At 36.8% G+C, this 16,638-nt stretch overlaps 1 protein-coding gene across 1 annotated transcript in view; it reads left to right on the top strand.

Moving 5' to 3' along the window:
• Positions 1-11,981: 11,981 nt before the first annotated feature.
• Positions 11,982-16,638, top strand: part of MROH9 (maestro heat like repeat family member 9) — a 44,933-nt gene continuing 40,276 nt past the window's right edge. The window contains exon 1 of the mRNA XM_039460070.1: positions 11,982-11,999. Coding sequence (XP_039316004.1) covers positions 11,982-11,999 — 18 coding nt within the window. The remainder of the gene's footprint in view (positions 12,000-16,638) is intronic.

Raw genomic sequence — 16,638 nt, 5'->3', positions numbered from 1 at the left:
TAATGCCTTTTTTTGTTGTTGTTATTATGATACCAAAAACAAAAGTAACAAAAGGAAAAGAATGGCAAATTAAATTTCACTTAAATTTGAAACTTTTGTGCTTCAAGAGGTACTGTCAAGAAAATGTAAAGGCAACGCATAGAAAAGGTAGAAATATTTGCAAATTATGTATTGAATGAGAGACTAGCTTCTAGAATATATAAAATTTCACAACTCAAAAACTAAACAACCTAATAATAAAAAGTCATATATTATATAAATCTATTTACATAAAATATCCAGAAACAGAAAGAAGATTAGTGGTTGCCAGGTACTGGAGAGAGAGGGAGGGAGAATGTCTGCTAACAGGTACAGTGTTTCTTTGAAGGTTGTTGAAAATGTTCTAAAGTTAGATAGTAATAATGGTTGTATACCTCTGTAAATGTATTTAAAATGATTGAATTATATACTTTGAGAGGATAAAATGTATGCTATATGAATTATATCTTAATAAATCTATTATAAAAAGTGTTGCAAAGAACATCCTTCCCCATGTCTCTCAGTGCATCAATTGCATACATGTTTATATCCTCTATGGACCTACAATTGGAAATTCTGAGTTGCAGATTTTCAGTTTTGCTAAAACTTGAAACATTGCTCTACAAACTAGTTTTATGCATTTATAATTCCACCAGTCACGTGAGAAAGTTCAAGTTTCTTTTATCTTTGCCAATATTTGAAATTATCAATTTTTTAAATTATTTTTACTTGTATTTTAGTATTTTTAACTTATTAGCTAGGAAATAGTATTTCAGTGGTTTACATTTTCATAACTTCAAGTAAGATTAAAATCTTGTAAAATATTGCCCATTCAGTTTTCCTTTTCTGTGAACTTTTCTATTCTTATCCTTTGCCTAGCTTCTATTGGACTGTTGGTCTGCAGAACTACCTTTCAGTGCTGGTAACACAGAAACCAGAAACTTCCCTGCCCCTCAATAGTGACAGGTGAGAATTAGCAGTCACTTGGGCATGCCAGAACATTCTACCACATTCATTCCAGAATGGAATCTTTGAAATATATGGTTGCCATGACAAGTGACAACATTTCACAGGGTTTGCTTGGTTGGTAACTATCTAGATTATTTTACCTTTGGCTAAGAGGTAATATACTAGAATTTCTATTCACAACTTTATCTCATGAGTGATTACAGAGAAGTTAAAAATATGTAAGTGAATTTCTATTAATATTTCAGTCAGTCAAATGCTTTTCTTTTTTTTCTAATCCTGACCACTTTTTAAAATTTTTGTTCTGTTAAGAGAAAGAACTATGAAAATATTAGAAAATTATATTACTATGGGCCCTTATCCGGAAATCTTGCCAAATTTGCCAATTGGAAGAATTCATCTTTTTTTTTTTTTTTTTTTTTGAGACGGAGTTTCGCTCTTGTTACCCAGGCCGGAGTGCAATGGCGCGATCTCGGCTCACCGCAACCTCTGCCTCCTGGATTCAAGCAATTCTCCTGCCTCAGCCTCCTGAGTAGCTGGGATTACAGGCACGTGCCACCATGCCCAGCTAATTTTTTGTATCTTTAGTAGAGACGGGGTTTCACCATGTTGACCAGGATGGTCTTGATCTCTCGACCTTGTGATCTACCCGCCTCGGCCTCCCAAAGTGCTGGGATTACAGGCTTGAGCCACTGTGCCCGGCCCAAGAATTCATCTTTGTCAATTAATCTCCCAACTTCATAACTTACTAGTAAGGGTTCTCTTACTAGTAAGGGTCAGAGAAAGCACAACTGTATAGATAAATATATTTATTATAAGGTATCAGTTTACACAATAATAGAAGCTAGGAAGTCCTAGATTCTACTTTCTGCAAGGCAGAGATCCAGGAGATCCACTGGTGCAGTTTGAAGGCCTGAGAACAAGAAAGTTGATGATAAAAATTCCAACCTGGGTCTGAGGACCTGCCAACCAGACCAGTGAGGACAGCAGATCAGTGTCCCAGCTCAAGTAGAAAACTAAGCATTCTTCTGCCTTCTTGTTTTATTCAGGCCCTCAACAGGCTGAAAGATGTTGACCCACATTAGGGAGTGTCATCAACTATACTAAGAACACCAATATAAATGCTAATCTCTTTTGGAAATACTCTCACAGACATTCCCAGAATGTTTACCAGATATCTGGGCATCCTACAGCTCACTCAATGTGACACATAATATTAACTAACCATCATGAGTTCCCACTTTGAAAATCTGGCACCCATATATATATCCTTAATCCATATTTAATCTCCAAATAAGGTCAATAACAAGCTCATAATTCCATCTAACATGTAACTATGTAACATATGTCCTGAATACAACTAAAAATGCACTAAACCCTTCTCAGAGGAGGAGATAAAGTAACTTTGTGAGGTTTACTCTCTTCCTTAATGTCCTGTAACTTAAATACTATGATGTAACATTAACAGTACTTACATACTAGAATATGAAGTCAATGCATTTTATACTATAAGAGGATAAAAAATTTTTTGATATCTAATATATACACACAGAAATGTATTTAGAACAAAATTAAGAGGAAATATTCATAATAATTACAGTCCTCATTTCTGCACTGATCACAGCATCATAATTGGTATTTTAAAATCCCTTTTTTCTACTACCCATTCTGTAGTTCCTTTGCTTTCATTAAGCACCTCAGCTGGTTGTGGTTCTTTAAATACTAAAGTGACCCAAGAAAGGTCTGGGTCATTAGTAGTCCCACCTGGATTTGATGGTTGTAGTTTTCCATTGATCTTAGTCACAGGACACAGTAATACTAAGAGACACACTAAGGGATATTTCTTATTGCAGACACTTTTCCTTACCTACACTATGGAATAGTAGTCCAATTTCTCTTTGGTAGTCTGGGTCAGTCAATCCAGCCAGCACCATAACTCTCTTCTTAGCCTATTGACTCAGAAGCACAAAGAAACCAAGGTGGCCAGGTGGCAGTCTTCTAGTTCAACTGAATTATTGTGTCTCCTGATGGAATAATTCTTCCCTCCAGAACAGAGATTTCTAAGTCAGCAGAGCATAATGTCACAGGAACAGGAAGCTACTGGGTCACTAAAGATATTAGTGAGTGGTGCAACTCCTATTTTTATCCCTTAATCCCTAGGCCCAGGAATCCTGGTTATAGGAGAAATAGCACTATAAATTGAACATATTCAGAACATATTCAGTTTTCTGGAGAACTTTGCCCCAGCTCTTCCAAGTACTGACAGCTAGCTGGTAATATAACTGAGTCTTCAAAAGGTCATTCCACCATTCCATCAAACAAGCGGCTTTAGGATGGTGGGGAACAACATGGTAAAACTAGTGAATTCCATGAGCATAAGCCAATTGCCTCACTTCTTTTGCTGTGAAGTGAGTTCCTTGATCAGAAGCAATGCTGTGTGGAATAACATGATAGAGGATAAGGCATTCTATAAGTCCATAAATGGTAGTTTTGGCAGAAGCACTGCATGACCGGAAGACAAATCCACATCCAGAGTAAGGGTCTATTTCAATAAGGACAAAATGCTTCCCCTTCTATGATGGAAGCAATCTAATGTAATCAACCTGCCACCAGGTAGCTGGCTAATCACTCTGGGCTACATCAAGGACTCAAGTGTTTTTCTCTGCTACTGGTATATTGGGCACTCAGTAGTGGCCATAGCTAGGTTATCATTGATAAATCAAAGTCCATGTTGCTGGACCCATACATAACTTCCATCCCTGCCACTATGGTTACTTGGCTCATGAGCTTATTGGGTGATGACAACAGTGGCTAGAGAAACAGCCTAAATGTTATGTCTGACAGAATGGGTCATGCTATCTACTTGATTATTCAAATAATCCTCAGCTGAGATCACCCTTTGGTGAGTATTCATATGGAACACAAATATCTTCAAACTTTTCACTCATTCAGAGATGTCTATCCACATATCTCTTTCTCATATTTCCTCATGAATTTTCCAATCACATCCCTTCTAAGTTTCTGACCATCTAGGAGAATCATTGGCCACAGTTCATGAATCAGTCTATAATCATGCATCTGGCCATTTCTCCTTCCAATCAAAGTAAAAAATCAGATTCAGTGCTTCAAGTTCTGCCTATTGGGAGAATTGAACTGCTTGAGATTGTGCCCACTGGGAGTATTTCTCTTGACCATTGTCCTTCAGAGATGTCTCAATTGGGGGCTATAGGGATACAGTCATTTACTTTCAAGTTGTGCCTGTATATTATGCAGAACCATCCATAAACCAGGCTGAGTGTTTCTTCCTCTGTCAGTTGATCATAGGGAACTCCCCATGAGGCCATAGTTGCAGGCTAAAAAAGAGAAAGCAGAGTAGCAGGAGGAAGAATCATGGGCTTTTGGCTACTTCTTTATGTAATTTATTTGTACCTTTAAGACCAGCTCAGACCTGATCACGCATATATATCACTTCCAGTTGATGATCAACTACTGCTGTGCACACTCAACTTATGGCTTGGTGTACTGAATAACACCCAATTCAGGACACATGGTAACTTGGTGTTACATGGTCAAGCATTCAGTCTCTACTAAGGCCTAGTAGCATGCCAAGGGCTGTTTCTACAAAAAAAGACTATCTGCAGAAGATGGTAAGTCTTTGCTCCAAAAATCCTGGGGGCTTGCACTTCAGTTCACCTGTAGAGACCTGCCAAAGGCTCCAAAGAGCATCATTATCTGCCACTGATGTATCAAGCACCATTGGATCTGCTGGATTCTATTGTCCAATACCAGAGCAGATTGTATAGCAGCCTGGGCCTGTTTCAGAGTCATCTTCTATTATGGGCTCCATTCAAATTAGCAGCTTTTTAGGTCACTTGGTTAATGGGTTGGAGTAACACACCCAAATGAGAAATATGTTGCCTAAAATATATAGAGGACCATTGGGCATTCTGCTTCTTTTTGGATTTTAGGAGGTGCAGATGCAACAAGTTACCTTTAACCTTAGAAGGGATATCTCAACATGCTCCACACTACTGAACCGCTAGAAATTTCACTGAGATAGAAGGGTCCTGAATTTGTGTCAAATTTATTTCCCACCCTCTGGCACACAGGTGTCTTGCCAGTAAGTTTAGAGCATTGCTACTTCTTGTTCAGAAGGTCCAGTAAGCATAATGTCATCAACATAATGGACCAGTGTGATGTTTGTGGATGGGGAAGTGATCAAGATTCCTGAAAACTAAATTATGACATAAAGCTGGAGAGCTGACATGCCCCTGTGGTAGAAAAGTGAAGGTGTATTGCTGGCCTTGCTGGCTTAAGACAAACTGCTTCATGTGCACCTTACTGAAAGGAATGGAGAAAAAAGCATTTGCCAGATTAATAGCTGCATCCAAGGTATCAGGGAATATGTCAATATGCTCAAGCAATGAAATCACACCTGGTACTGCAACTGCATTTAGAGTTGCCACCTGGTTAAGTTTATGGTAATCCACTGTCATTCTCCAAGATCTATCTTCTTCATAGTCCAAATAGGTAATTTAAATGGGGATGTGGTGGGAATCACAACCCCTTAATCATTTAAGTCCTTGATGATGACACTAATCTCTGCAATCCCTCCAGGAATGCAGTATCGCTTCCAGCTTACTATCTTCCTAGGTAGAGGCAGTTCTTGTGGCTTCTACTTGGCTTTTCTCACCATAATATCCCTCACTCCACAGCTCTGGCAACCAGTATGTGGATTCCACCAGCTAATCAGTATGTCTATTCCAGTTATGCATTCTAGAACTGAGAAAATAACCTCAGTTATAACAAATAACTGTAATAACCCAAGATTGATCTGAGGACTCACTGAACCTACTGTGAAAAGGACCTGAGCTACACTCCATTCATCTCCTGACCTCCCTAGTTCCCTACTCTGACTAGAGGGACATAATGCCATTTTGGGTCTCCTGGAATCATTGTCAGTTCAGAACCATTGTGTAGTACTCCCCAAAATGTCTGGTTTTTTCCTTTCTCCAAGGCACACTTACCCTAGAAAGGCCATACGTCCCTTTGTGGCAGTCTGGGAGAAAGATTGGCAGTATAAATTTTGGTAGTATACTAAGGTCCTTCTTCAAAGGGACCCAGCCTCCCCTTCACTCAATGAGTTCTGGGTTTATAAGCCAGTTTAATTCTGGAAAATGATTGACAGATCATGACTCAATTTTTTAATTCATGTTAGATTTTTTTCCACTTGTCCTAGAACTTTTCTACATATACAAATCAAATAAGAATTTAATAGGCCTCCTATCTGTTTAACTTCTAAGAACATTATGATCAATTAGCCAATACCTTAGCTTCACAAGGGTCAGACTATTTTGACTGCTGCTTTGAATTTTTATCGTTCATTAAGGCAGCCACACTCGTCTTTCCATTGGCTGTCGAGCTTGCCTCTTTGCCCCTGCCACTATGAAATCCAATTATTCTCATCACATTTACATTTCCCTAATCCAGGCGTCCCCAAACTATGGCCTGCAGGCCGCATGCGGCCCCCGAGGCCATTTATCCGGTCCCCCCGCCGCACTTCAGGAAGGGGCACCTCTTTCATTGGTGGTCAGTGAGAGGAGCACAGTATGTGGTGGCCCTCCAACAGTCTGAGGGACAGTGAACTGGCCCCCTGTGTAAAAAGTTTGGGGACGCCTGCCCTAATCAGTGGCTGCAATTTCCACTCGAGAAGGGTTTGATCTGTAGAGAAGAGCAAGCACAGAGCTCCTCAAGGATGATGAAACTTCCCTTACAAATTGCTTGCTGTAGTGGTGAAAGGTGTGTCTTCTGGACACTCCTGGTGTGAGGGACTCGGTCTTAAATGACAAATTCACCCTACCATTCCAATCTCCCTAAGCCTTTGAATGCCTTTTCTACATTAAGCCAAGGCAGTTCTGGCATTTTTAACTTTCTCCTCGTGGGCCACTTTTTGGTCCATGTTTTAGCCAATCAACCAAACAAGTAGAGCCATTTCTAACTCCCTGTTGGTGGGAGTGTAAATTAGTTCAACCATTGTGGAAGACAGTGTGGCAATTCCTCAAGGACCTAGAAATAGAAATTCCATTTGACCCAGCAATCCCATTACTGGGTATATATCCAAAGGATTATAAATCATTCTACTATAAGGACACATGCACACGAATGTTCATTGCAGCACAGTTTACAATAGCAAAGACCTGGAAGCAACCCAAATGCCCATCGATGATAGACTGGACAGGTAAAATGTGGCACATATACACCATGGAATACTATGCAGCCATCAAAAATGATGAGTTTGTGTCCTTTGTAGGGACATGGATGAACCTGGAAACCATCATTCTCAGCAAACTGACACAGGAGCAGAAAATCAAACACCACATGTTGTCACTCACAGGCGGGTGTTGAACAATGAGAACACATGGACACAGGGAGGGAAGCACTACACACTGGGGTCTGTTGGGGGGAAATACGGGAGGGACAGAAGGGGGTGGGGAGTTGGGAGGAAGATGGCATGGGGAGAAATGCCAGATATAGGTGAGGGGAGGAAGGCAGCAAATCACACTGTCACGTGTGTACCTATGCAATAATGTTGCATGTTCTTCACATGTACCCCAACACCTAAAATGCAATTAAAAAAAATTTAAAAATGTGATCTCAAAGGAGAGATATAAGAATTTAGTAAAGAAATGGTGCAGCTCAGGAAAAAAGTAGAGTGTTAAAAATACTCTGAAAGGGCCAAAAAAATGTTGAAAACGATGCATAGAAAATGAATACTGCTAAAAATGTGGTAAGGCGAATTAAGGACCAGACTGAGGTAAACTAGAAAGATTTCTGAAATTAGATAAAATATAAGCATAACTGATATCACTAAAGAAGAGATCCAAAATAATAGAAGAAAATACGTAAATAAATTTTAATAAAATGTTCCATGAACATAGATTCAAAAGCAGACTATGTCCCTAGAAAAATTAAGTCAATCAATAATGAGCTCTTTCCTTGTAAAGTTACTTAGTTTCAAAAATAAACAAAGAATCCTTTGGAAATCCAGAGAGGGAAAACGAGTTTCATTTGATCTATACAGGAGAAAAAAAAAAAAAAGTAGCTAACTCTAACCTTTTCCACAACAATGCTAGATGATAATGAAACAACGTCTGTAAAATCCTTATGAAAATATTATACCTCAAGAATATTATATGCAGCAAAACTTTAACTCAGTGTAACAGTTTTAATGTGAAAAAAATCAAGGAATATGATTCTTATGAGTCTCTCCTACATAAAGTCAAAGACAACAAACTTTAGCTCAACAAGATATGAATGGAGAAAGTCTGGCAATATGCACAGAATCTATTTAGATGAAGGGCTAAGACATGAAAGAAGTAGGGTTATTCTTACAGAATTGAATATAAATATTATACATCTTGAAAGTATAAAAATGATATAGCTAATAACAATTATAACAAAAATAAAAGATAAGGGGAAAGTTAATAAACACATTGATTTCATTTTTTAAACCTAGGTGTTATTAAAGCAAACAAGCACTATAAACACAACTGCATAAACATTTCACTAAGTAAAGTAACTAAATCAACTAAAATTGCATGAGGAGTGACAGAGAGGAGAAAATAGAAATGAACTAATTTCATCTTTGCTCATAGTTTGCAATCAACAGATTCTGTCTAAAGTTTTGAGGAATAAATTATTATAAGGAGTTATTATAATCCTAAACATCATTACAACAGGAATATAAAAATTTTTTTAAAGAAAAACACAAAAACAAAAACACCACATCACACACACTCAAAGTAAGGGGGAAAATACCAAATAATAAAATATTTAAAGATAACAACAACAACAAAAGCATATACAAAATATAGTGACAAAATCTGTTATGTAATAAATGACAATGGATTGAACTCACGTAGAAAGAGAAAGAAATATGGTAAATTACTAATAAAGTCCAGCAATATGCTACACAATAGAAGCGCTTATAAAACAAAGTATCTCAGAAAGGTTGCAAATAAACAGATGGAAAAAAGGTATACCAAAAAAATATAAACAACCACAAAGTAGGTGTTGGGATTTTAATGCAGACAAACTAGAATTTCAGGCTTTAAATTCAGCTCTACAGCAGTAAATTTTTTTTTTCAAAAATGCATCACGTTATTAGAAAGTTTATAATCCATTATGATGATAAAATAATTATGAAAATCTATGTGGTAAGAAGAATTCTCAGATGGCTCCCAATATTCTTGTCCCTCTAGTATCCGTGTCTTGTATCAATCCCCCCACCTGAAGCTGAAATATTAAGAAAGGAAGATTATGGGATGAAGCTCTGAATATGGTGGGAAATCATTATCATGATTATGTTATATAACATGGAAGAAGGAATTGTACAGCTATAATTAAGGTTACTAATCAGTTATCTTTGAGTCAAAGGAAGAGTATTTGAATGGTCTGACCTACTCACATGAGCCTTTTAAGTCTGGGTCTGGAGGTTGGAGACAGAAGTCAGAGATTGGTAGCGTGAGATGGCCTCTGGAACGGGTCACATGGCAAGATACTGCAGACAGCTTCTAGATGCTGAGTGTTACCCTCAGCCACAGCCTGAAAAAGAATAGAGTCTTCAATTTGACAGCCTCAATTGAATTTTGCCAAAAATCTAAGTGACCGTGAAAGAGAACTCTGAACCTTAAATGAGATAGCACTCCCAGGTGACATCTTGAGTCCAGCTAGCTGTGTGAGACCCTGAGCAGACTACACTAAACTGAGACTGAACCTTCTGACCTACAGACACTGAAATAATAAGTAGGTATTTGCAAGCTATTAAATTTGTGATAAATTGATGCATATAGATAATTAACACAATCCTCATACTATAATATACCATAGTACCATCCAAATTTATAGAGCAAAACAAAACTATAGGAAAGTTTCTGGTTTACGTACTAATACATGATACTTTTTTGCAGCATTAGTAATGGAAGACTTTAATTCATCTGTCAACATGTCAACAAAGAATCCAAAAACAGGTAAGGCTTTAAGGACATAATAGATAGCAACAGGAGGAGGTATTTTTGTGTCTATGTGTTTGTATGAGTGACAGATGACAGAGAGAATCCTGGACATCATTCTGTCTCCGTGATAAAAAAGAATGTACCTTTTTTCCCCCTAATACCTGTAGAACATTCACAAAAGTAACCATATGTTAGGCTAGAAATTTCTGTATAAATTCCCAAAAGTAGAAATAGAAGACATATTCCGATTACAAAGCAAAAAATTAGAAACTAACAATGAATTCATAAAACAAATGAAAAACAACCTACCACTTGTCAAGTAAATTTTCTATTTTAAACAACGCATGGATCAAAGAAAAAATTAATAAGTAATTACAGAGTATTGATAATACTACATATCAAACCCTATAGTATACAACCAAAGGAGTCACAGAGAAAAATTCATAGCCTTTAATACTTAGAAAAATAAACCAGAAAAGAATGAGAATATAATGAAATCAAGTATCCAAAGCAATAAGTTATAAAAATAAAACAAAATAAATCTAAGGAAGGCAGAAAGAAAACGACACATATAAAGATGAAGTTGAATGTTTAAATTCAGGAAGAGAAAAATAGTAGGACTAATAAATAAATTCAAAATCTTGTATTTTGTTCATAATGAAACAGGCACTCTAATATTTTCCCCAAATCTATATTCCTGTTCCAATTATGTGAAAAACAATCATATAAATCCAAATTGAGGTACATTTTACAAAATACCTAACCAGTGCTCTTCAAAACTGTCAAGGTCATAAACAAAGAAAGATTGCTAAACTGTTAAGAGACCAGAGGAAACCATGGAGATATGCTGACTAAATGCAACATGGAATTCTGGGCCAGGTCCCAGAACAAGAAGAGTGTATTAGGGGAAAAATAGGTGAAATCCAAATAAACTCTGAATTTTAGTTAATGTAATTGTACTAATGTTAATTTCTTAGTTTTGAAAAAAATGTGCTATGATTATGTAAGATGTTAGTTAACATTGGGGGGAGCTGATTGAAGGATATATGAGAATTTACTGTCTTTGCAACTTCCCTATAGATCTGAAATATTCCAAAGTAAAAAGTTTATTATTAAAAAAAAAACAAAGAATATGTAGAAAATCTAAATACAAGAATTAAAAAGAAAACACAAAATAATTATCAAAGGGCTACCTCCTCCAAACAAGCAAAGAAAAACATAAGAGGCTCTAAAAATTTAATAAGGCAATTTATCAATCATTTCAGTAACTGATAACTCAACTTCTAATTAAATTATTTTGACAACATTGAAAAATTTAAAAGCCCCTCATACTCTTTCCCATGAAGTTATAATTCAAACAAAATTATATTTTCCTTTCTGATTTTAGTATACACATTTATTTCTATTTTTAAATTTTTAAATGATATTTGATGATACTTCCAGAAATGGTAAATGATGGTGGTAGTATTGATAATCTTTGTTGTATTCTATACCTTAATAAGAATGCTTCTAAGTATTTTTTTAATTTCACCTGTTACTGACCTTTTTAACTACCACATTAAGATATGAAGTACATATCCATTGTATTTTAAAATGTTATCAAGTTCATATTTAAAATCTTACGAATTTTGAACTCAAAAATTATTGTGTAGGGTTTCTTCTTTAGCGATTATAGATTGTCTTTTATTGAACCACCCTCTGTGTAATAAATACTACTTGGGTATAGTGTTTTAATCTTTTAATGTGCTGCCATAGTCTGCCTGCTAATCTTTTTGTTAAGTGTTGTCCAGTAATAGTCACAGTAAATTTATCTATAGTTTTAGTGCATGTGTGCATGCCCTTGTTGAGTTTGACATCAAGGTCATAGTAGCTTCAGGTTTGGAAATAAGGTCCCATTAAGATGATAAGAGGCTATGCTCATTCCCTTTTAACTAGTCTCCTTCTTTCTGGCTAGTGACTAATCTCCAGATTCTGCAATATGGCATGAAATGGCATCACATGGTAAGTGATATTCTATAAAGATGTCAACGTAACTAACATCTCTTGGAAAAAATAAACTTTTTACTGTCTCCATTATGAGGATGTTACAAGTAATGTTTAACGTATGTGTGTGGAGTAGAAAGGGGGGAAAAAGGCAATTTGGTTAAAAAGTGTTTTTACCTTTTAGGTCCCTGCACCGTAATTTCTTCCTCACTTTCTCATGCTCCTGGAATTGACCTTCAGTACTAATTCAAAAGGATGAAACATTTTACCCATCCTACTATTTATCCCACCCACCCTCCATCAACTGACTGGTCTCTAGGATAGTCTCCTCACTCATATTTTCCCTTCCAATATCACTGTGGAAACTCTTTCCACCAAATTGAAGCCCTTTCTACATAGCCTCTGATTGAATGATATTATTTCCTTATTTGAGAACCATTCTAAGTTTGCATTTTTCCTTTTCCATTTATCTTATTGTTTTCCAGGCCTTTGGCAGATTTCTTGTCTTTGATCTCTTTAGAGCAGAGATTGTGATTATTCATCTTTGTCTTCTCTGCAGTGTGTAGCAGAATGTTGTCTTGGTGGATATTCATCCAGTGGTTTTTCAAAATTGTATTAAAATTATGAACCTCTAATAGACTCTACCATTAATTTACATCCAAATTAACACAGAAGAAATAGTGAAGGATTATCATAAGAAAATATGTAATCTTCTCTCTTTAGAAAAGAAATGCTTCAGTGTGGATATTAAAACTTTTCTAGACTGTTTCTTCATAATCCATAGGTCAAAATCACTGATAATTAAAGCAAAACATTGATAATGTTTAGTGGACAAACTGATTTTTCCAGTCAGGACATAAGGAGAGTCATTAATAAAACCATGTTCTATTAAACAGGGTCTTTTAATCCTTTCCCATTTGCATAGTCCAAAGAGTCAGACAGATGCAGTTTAGAATTTCACTCATTCAATAGCTCATTCATTTATTCAACAAATATTTATTGAGAATCTGCTATGCATTAAATATTATGCTATCCTTTTGAGAAACAAAGTAGAATAAAATCCAAACACTAGCCCCAAATTGCTTATAATCCAATGGGAGAGATTTTTTAAATTCAGCAGTTAGAAACTGCTATAAGTTATGAAGAAGTTACAATATTCAGAAAAAGACGGAAGTACATTTGAAGGCACATTCAAATGTGACTTTGGGGCAGAGAAGATTTGAGCTGAACTTTGAAGCATGAGTAGAATGCCTAGATGAAGGTGTAGTATATTCCAGGAAGAGGAAACAGCACCTGTAAAGTCATGGAGAAAGAAAAAGCAACATACATTTGTAGAATTATAGATTTTAACTATGGTTTTCCAGGAAGCACACTGTAAAATAACAGTGGATGTGCTCTTTGGATCAACACTTGGATTAATAGTGGAGGCAAAGTCTAAGAAGCAGAATTGGGTACAAGGAGGCGCTGAACTGCAATACACTTGCAAAACAGGGTACCAGCTACTTCTGCAGGGTGCTCTGTAACTGGGCCTTTCATCCCAACTGACCCTCTTTGAGGCAAGGAGGCTTGGTCTTTATTTCCCCATGTCAACTAATCATTAAATGTAGTTTGCCCCCAGAGAGGGGATATGATCTTAGGTAGGGAGGCTCTTTGGCTAAGGGAATTCTCAAGAACACTTATCTAAGAGCTCTCAGCTGCCAACACTTCCACAAGCTGAGGAAAGAGTATTTCAATATTGAAATGGAGAGGGGTGGTCTAAACAAAACCCCGCAGCATCCATCTAAGACAAAAAGTGTATCTAGAATGAAGACTAGCCAAGAGGAAATGATAGGAGTTGTGGCTAGAGAGGTAAGTACAGATTTAGTGAAGAAAGTTCCTTAAAGCTTTGCTAAAAAGTTCAAAACAGTGTGGACTTATTTAATCAGGAGAGAGTGGGGTCGCTCCAGCAAAATTATAGACGAAACACAAAGAAACTCATTATAAGTAACAACAGACATCTGAGTTGAAGGGTATAATTGAGGGCTGATGGCTGTTGGGAACCCCTGCACATGGGTCCAGTGCGCTTGTGTTTCAAAAGTCAAAAACAACAACAAAAACAAAACACAGCACAGTGGGGATCTTCCAGAACATGTAGCTGGGCCTTGAAAGTGACACTGCCCTAGTGGATTGAGTTCAGCAGGGCTGTTGGAGGCACCACCTGCAGGGTCAGAATGAATCACAAACAGGAAGGTGACAAATTATTTCATGGATGAACCAAAAAGTAAAAATATTTCCCTTAATTTGTCAGCCACCCACAACTCCACAGATACAAAGACAGGGAACATGGGGAAGGGTACAGAGTACAGAGAGGTGTGAGATAGGGAAATCCCTTCCCCATTCCAATGATAGTAAAAATAGCTAAAATTTATCTAGTACCTATAACATGTTAGGCGTGCTCTAAGTGCTTTAAATGAATAACTCATTTAATCCCCACAGCAGTCCTATGGGGTAAGTACTATCTTGAAAATGGGGAAACAGAGGTAGAAAGTGACCTGCTCATGGTCACATAGCTAGCAAGTGGCAGAGCCAGGCTATAAACTCGATCCTGGCTGCAGAGTTGCTAGTCTAAGCACCAAGTTATACTGTGTTTACCCTAAAACCAAAGTCCTTGCCTGCTCTAGGGATCAAGAAAGACTTTTGAACAAACAATAACATTGAAGATTTTAAATAAACAGGATTCAGTATTAACAATAATGATGACACAGTATTAACAACCAAAGGAGATGGAGAATTTATGAAATCAAACTTAGAACAGCCCATAAAGGAGACAGCCATCTATCAGAGAAAGATAGGACAAGGAAGTTGGCTGAGAAGAGGGACAGAGCACAGTGGCAACAGTTATAGGAAAGCATAGAACCAGTCATATATACATACACATACGTATATATATATATATATATATACACATATATATATATATGTTGTATATATATATACACACACACACACACACACACACACACACACACACATATCTTAGAGGCTGAAACTGCTCATTCAAAAAAGTGTCATTAACATTCCTATATCGCATATCCTATTACTAGGAAGATGCACAGGAAAGCAGTAACAACCGCAGACTCTAGGGATGGAAATTAGGGGACAGGAGCCAGAGAAGGGGAAGACTTGAAGACATTGTTTACTGTTTACACTTTTGCACTGTACTGCACATGCATGTGTATTACCTTTTTACATGTTCAAATAAATACATAAGGTATACTATTTTAAAAGTCCAAAGACATGCTTCTATGAATAATCTGTTTTATTGCCAGATCAAACTGTATCTATATTTTGATGTAGTCTATATCTATATTTATAATCTGTCTTTTGCTCTGTAAAGGGGCTATCTACTATGCATGTTTGTAAATGTCCTTCACCCTTAAATCCTCCATTTTGTCTTAATTTTTATTCTTTAGTTTCTTTTAGCCTTTATTTTTATATCATTGAATTGTTTTTTTGTCTCTAAGCCACTGAAAATTCCCCTTTTTTCCCTAGTATGGGAGGGGAGTCCTAATGAATAAATTGAAAGATATCTTCCTATGTGGATTTGAAGGAATTTTAAAATAGAGACTTGCCATCAGTTAGAGATGACCACGCAAAATTTTGATACAGTTGGGTATATACACTGTTACAGAAGAAGAATAGTACAAACACAATTATTGCCAATAGAGTGATAAGGAGTTCTGTTGAAAATATAAAGTGCACAGAAAATTTAGAAAGTGCAAAGAGTTAATTGATGGCATTCCAATTACAGAAACAAATTAACTCCATCAATTTGTCTCTACAAGAATAACAGGACTTCGGGAACCAGCTCCTAAGCATGCATAGTAAGACTGTGGTTCTAAGAAAGCAAAGACTGGACTACCATGCCAGGTCTTAATTTGTTTTTCAGCAACAGAGTCTACATTTCTCTTAGCTGTGGAAAAGGTCAACTTCAGAAACCCAATTATATTCAAAAGAATGACACAGACTTAGGTTGGAAATAGGAGATGCAAGCAGAGAAAAGGAGATAGTCAAATGGCTCACTAGAAACAAAGCATAAACTTGATGTAGAGGTCAGAATTTGAGTTTAAACTGAGTTCTTGCTAGCATTGAGGCATGTCTGGGCCACTCAAGATAAGGTAGGACTGGCAGGATGGAAGAGCCTGCAGGGAAAGACACCTTCTAGATGAAGATTATCAAGGTGTATGAATATGATTCAAAGACGGTGGGCTAGTATGAGAGGTTGATGAGTGATTCTCACTATATTAATAGCACGGTCTAGCTGCTAACTCCTATAAAGACAGGGCTGTTGTAAAAGAGAACAAAACAATGACCATCTGAAAATGATGAGGGTGAATTCAGTCACCTGTGACTTTAGCTATAAAGGGAAAGCACCTTTTGTGCAGAATCTAGTTCTTTTGATAATGGGTTACAGTAGCCATGGGACTGTAATCAATAAGCACTAGCAACAGGATCAAAGCTTTCAAGAGATGGCAGAGGCAGCAGCACCTTTTGACTTCAGCAAGGATAGGCAATGTCAGCACATCAACTTATAGCAGTAAAGGAGGTATCAGACAAATCTTCAACTACTACAGATAGCTCAGATGTATAACACAAAACATTTTTTAATCTACCCAAT

This window comes from Saimiri boliviensis, chromosome 19 (genome assembly GCF_048565385.1).
Source record: "Saimiri boliviensis isolate mSaiBol1 chromosome 19, mSaiBol1.pri, whole genome shotgun sequence".
Taxonomy (NCBI): domain Eukaryota; kingdom Metazoa; phylum Chordata; class Mammalia; order Primates; family Cebidae; genus Saimiri; species Saimiri boliviensis.
This window is presented reverse-complemented; position numbering and strand designations above follow the sequence as displayed.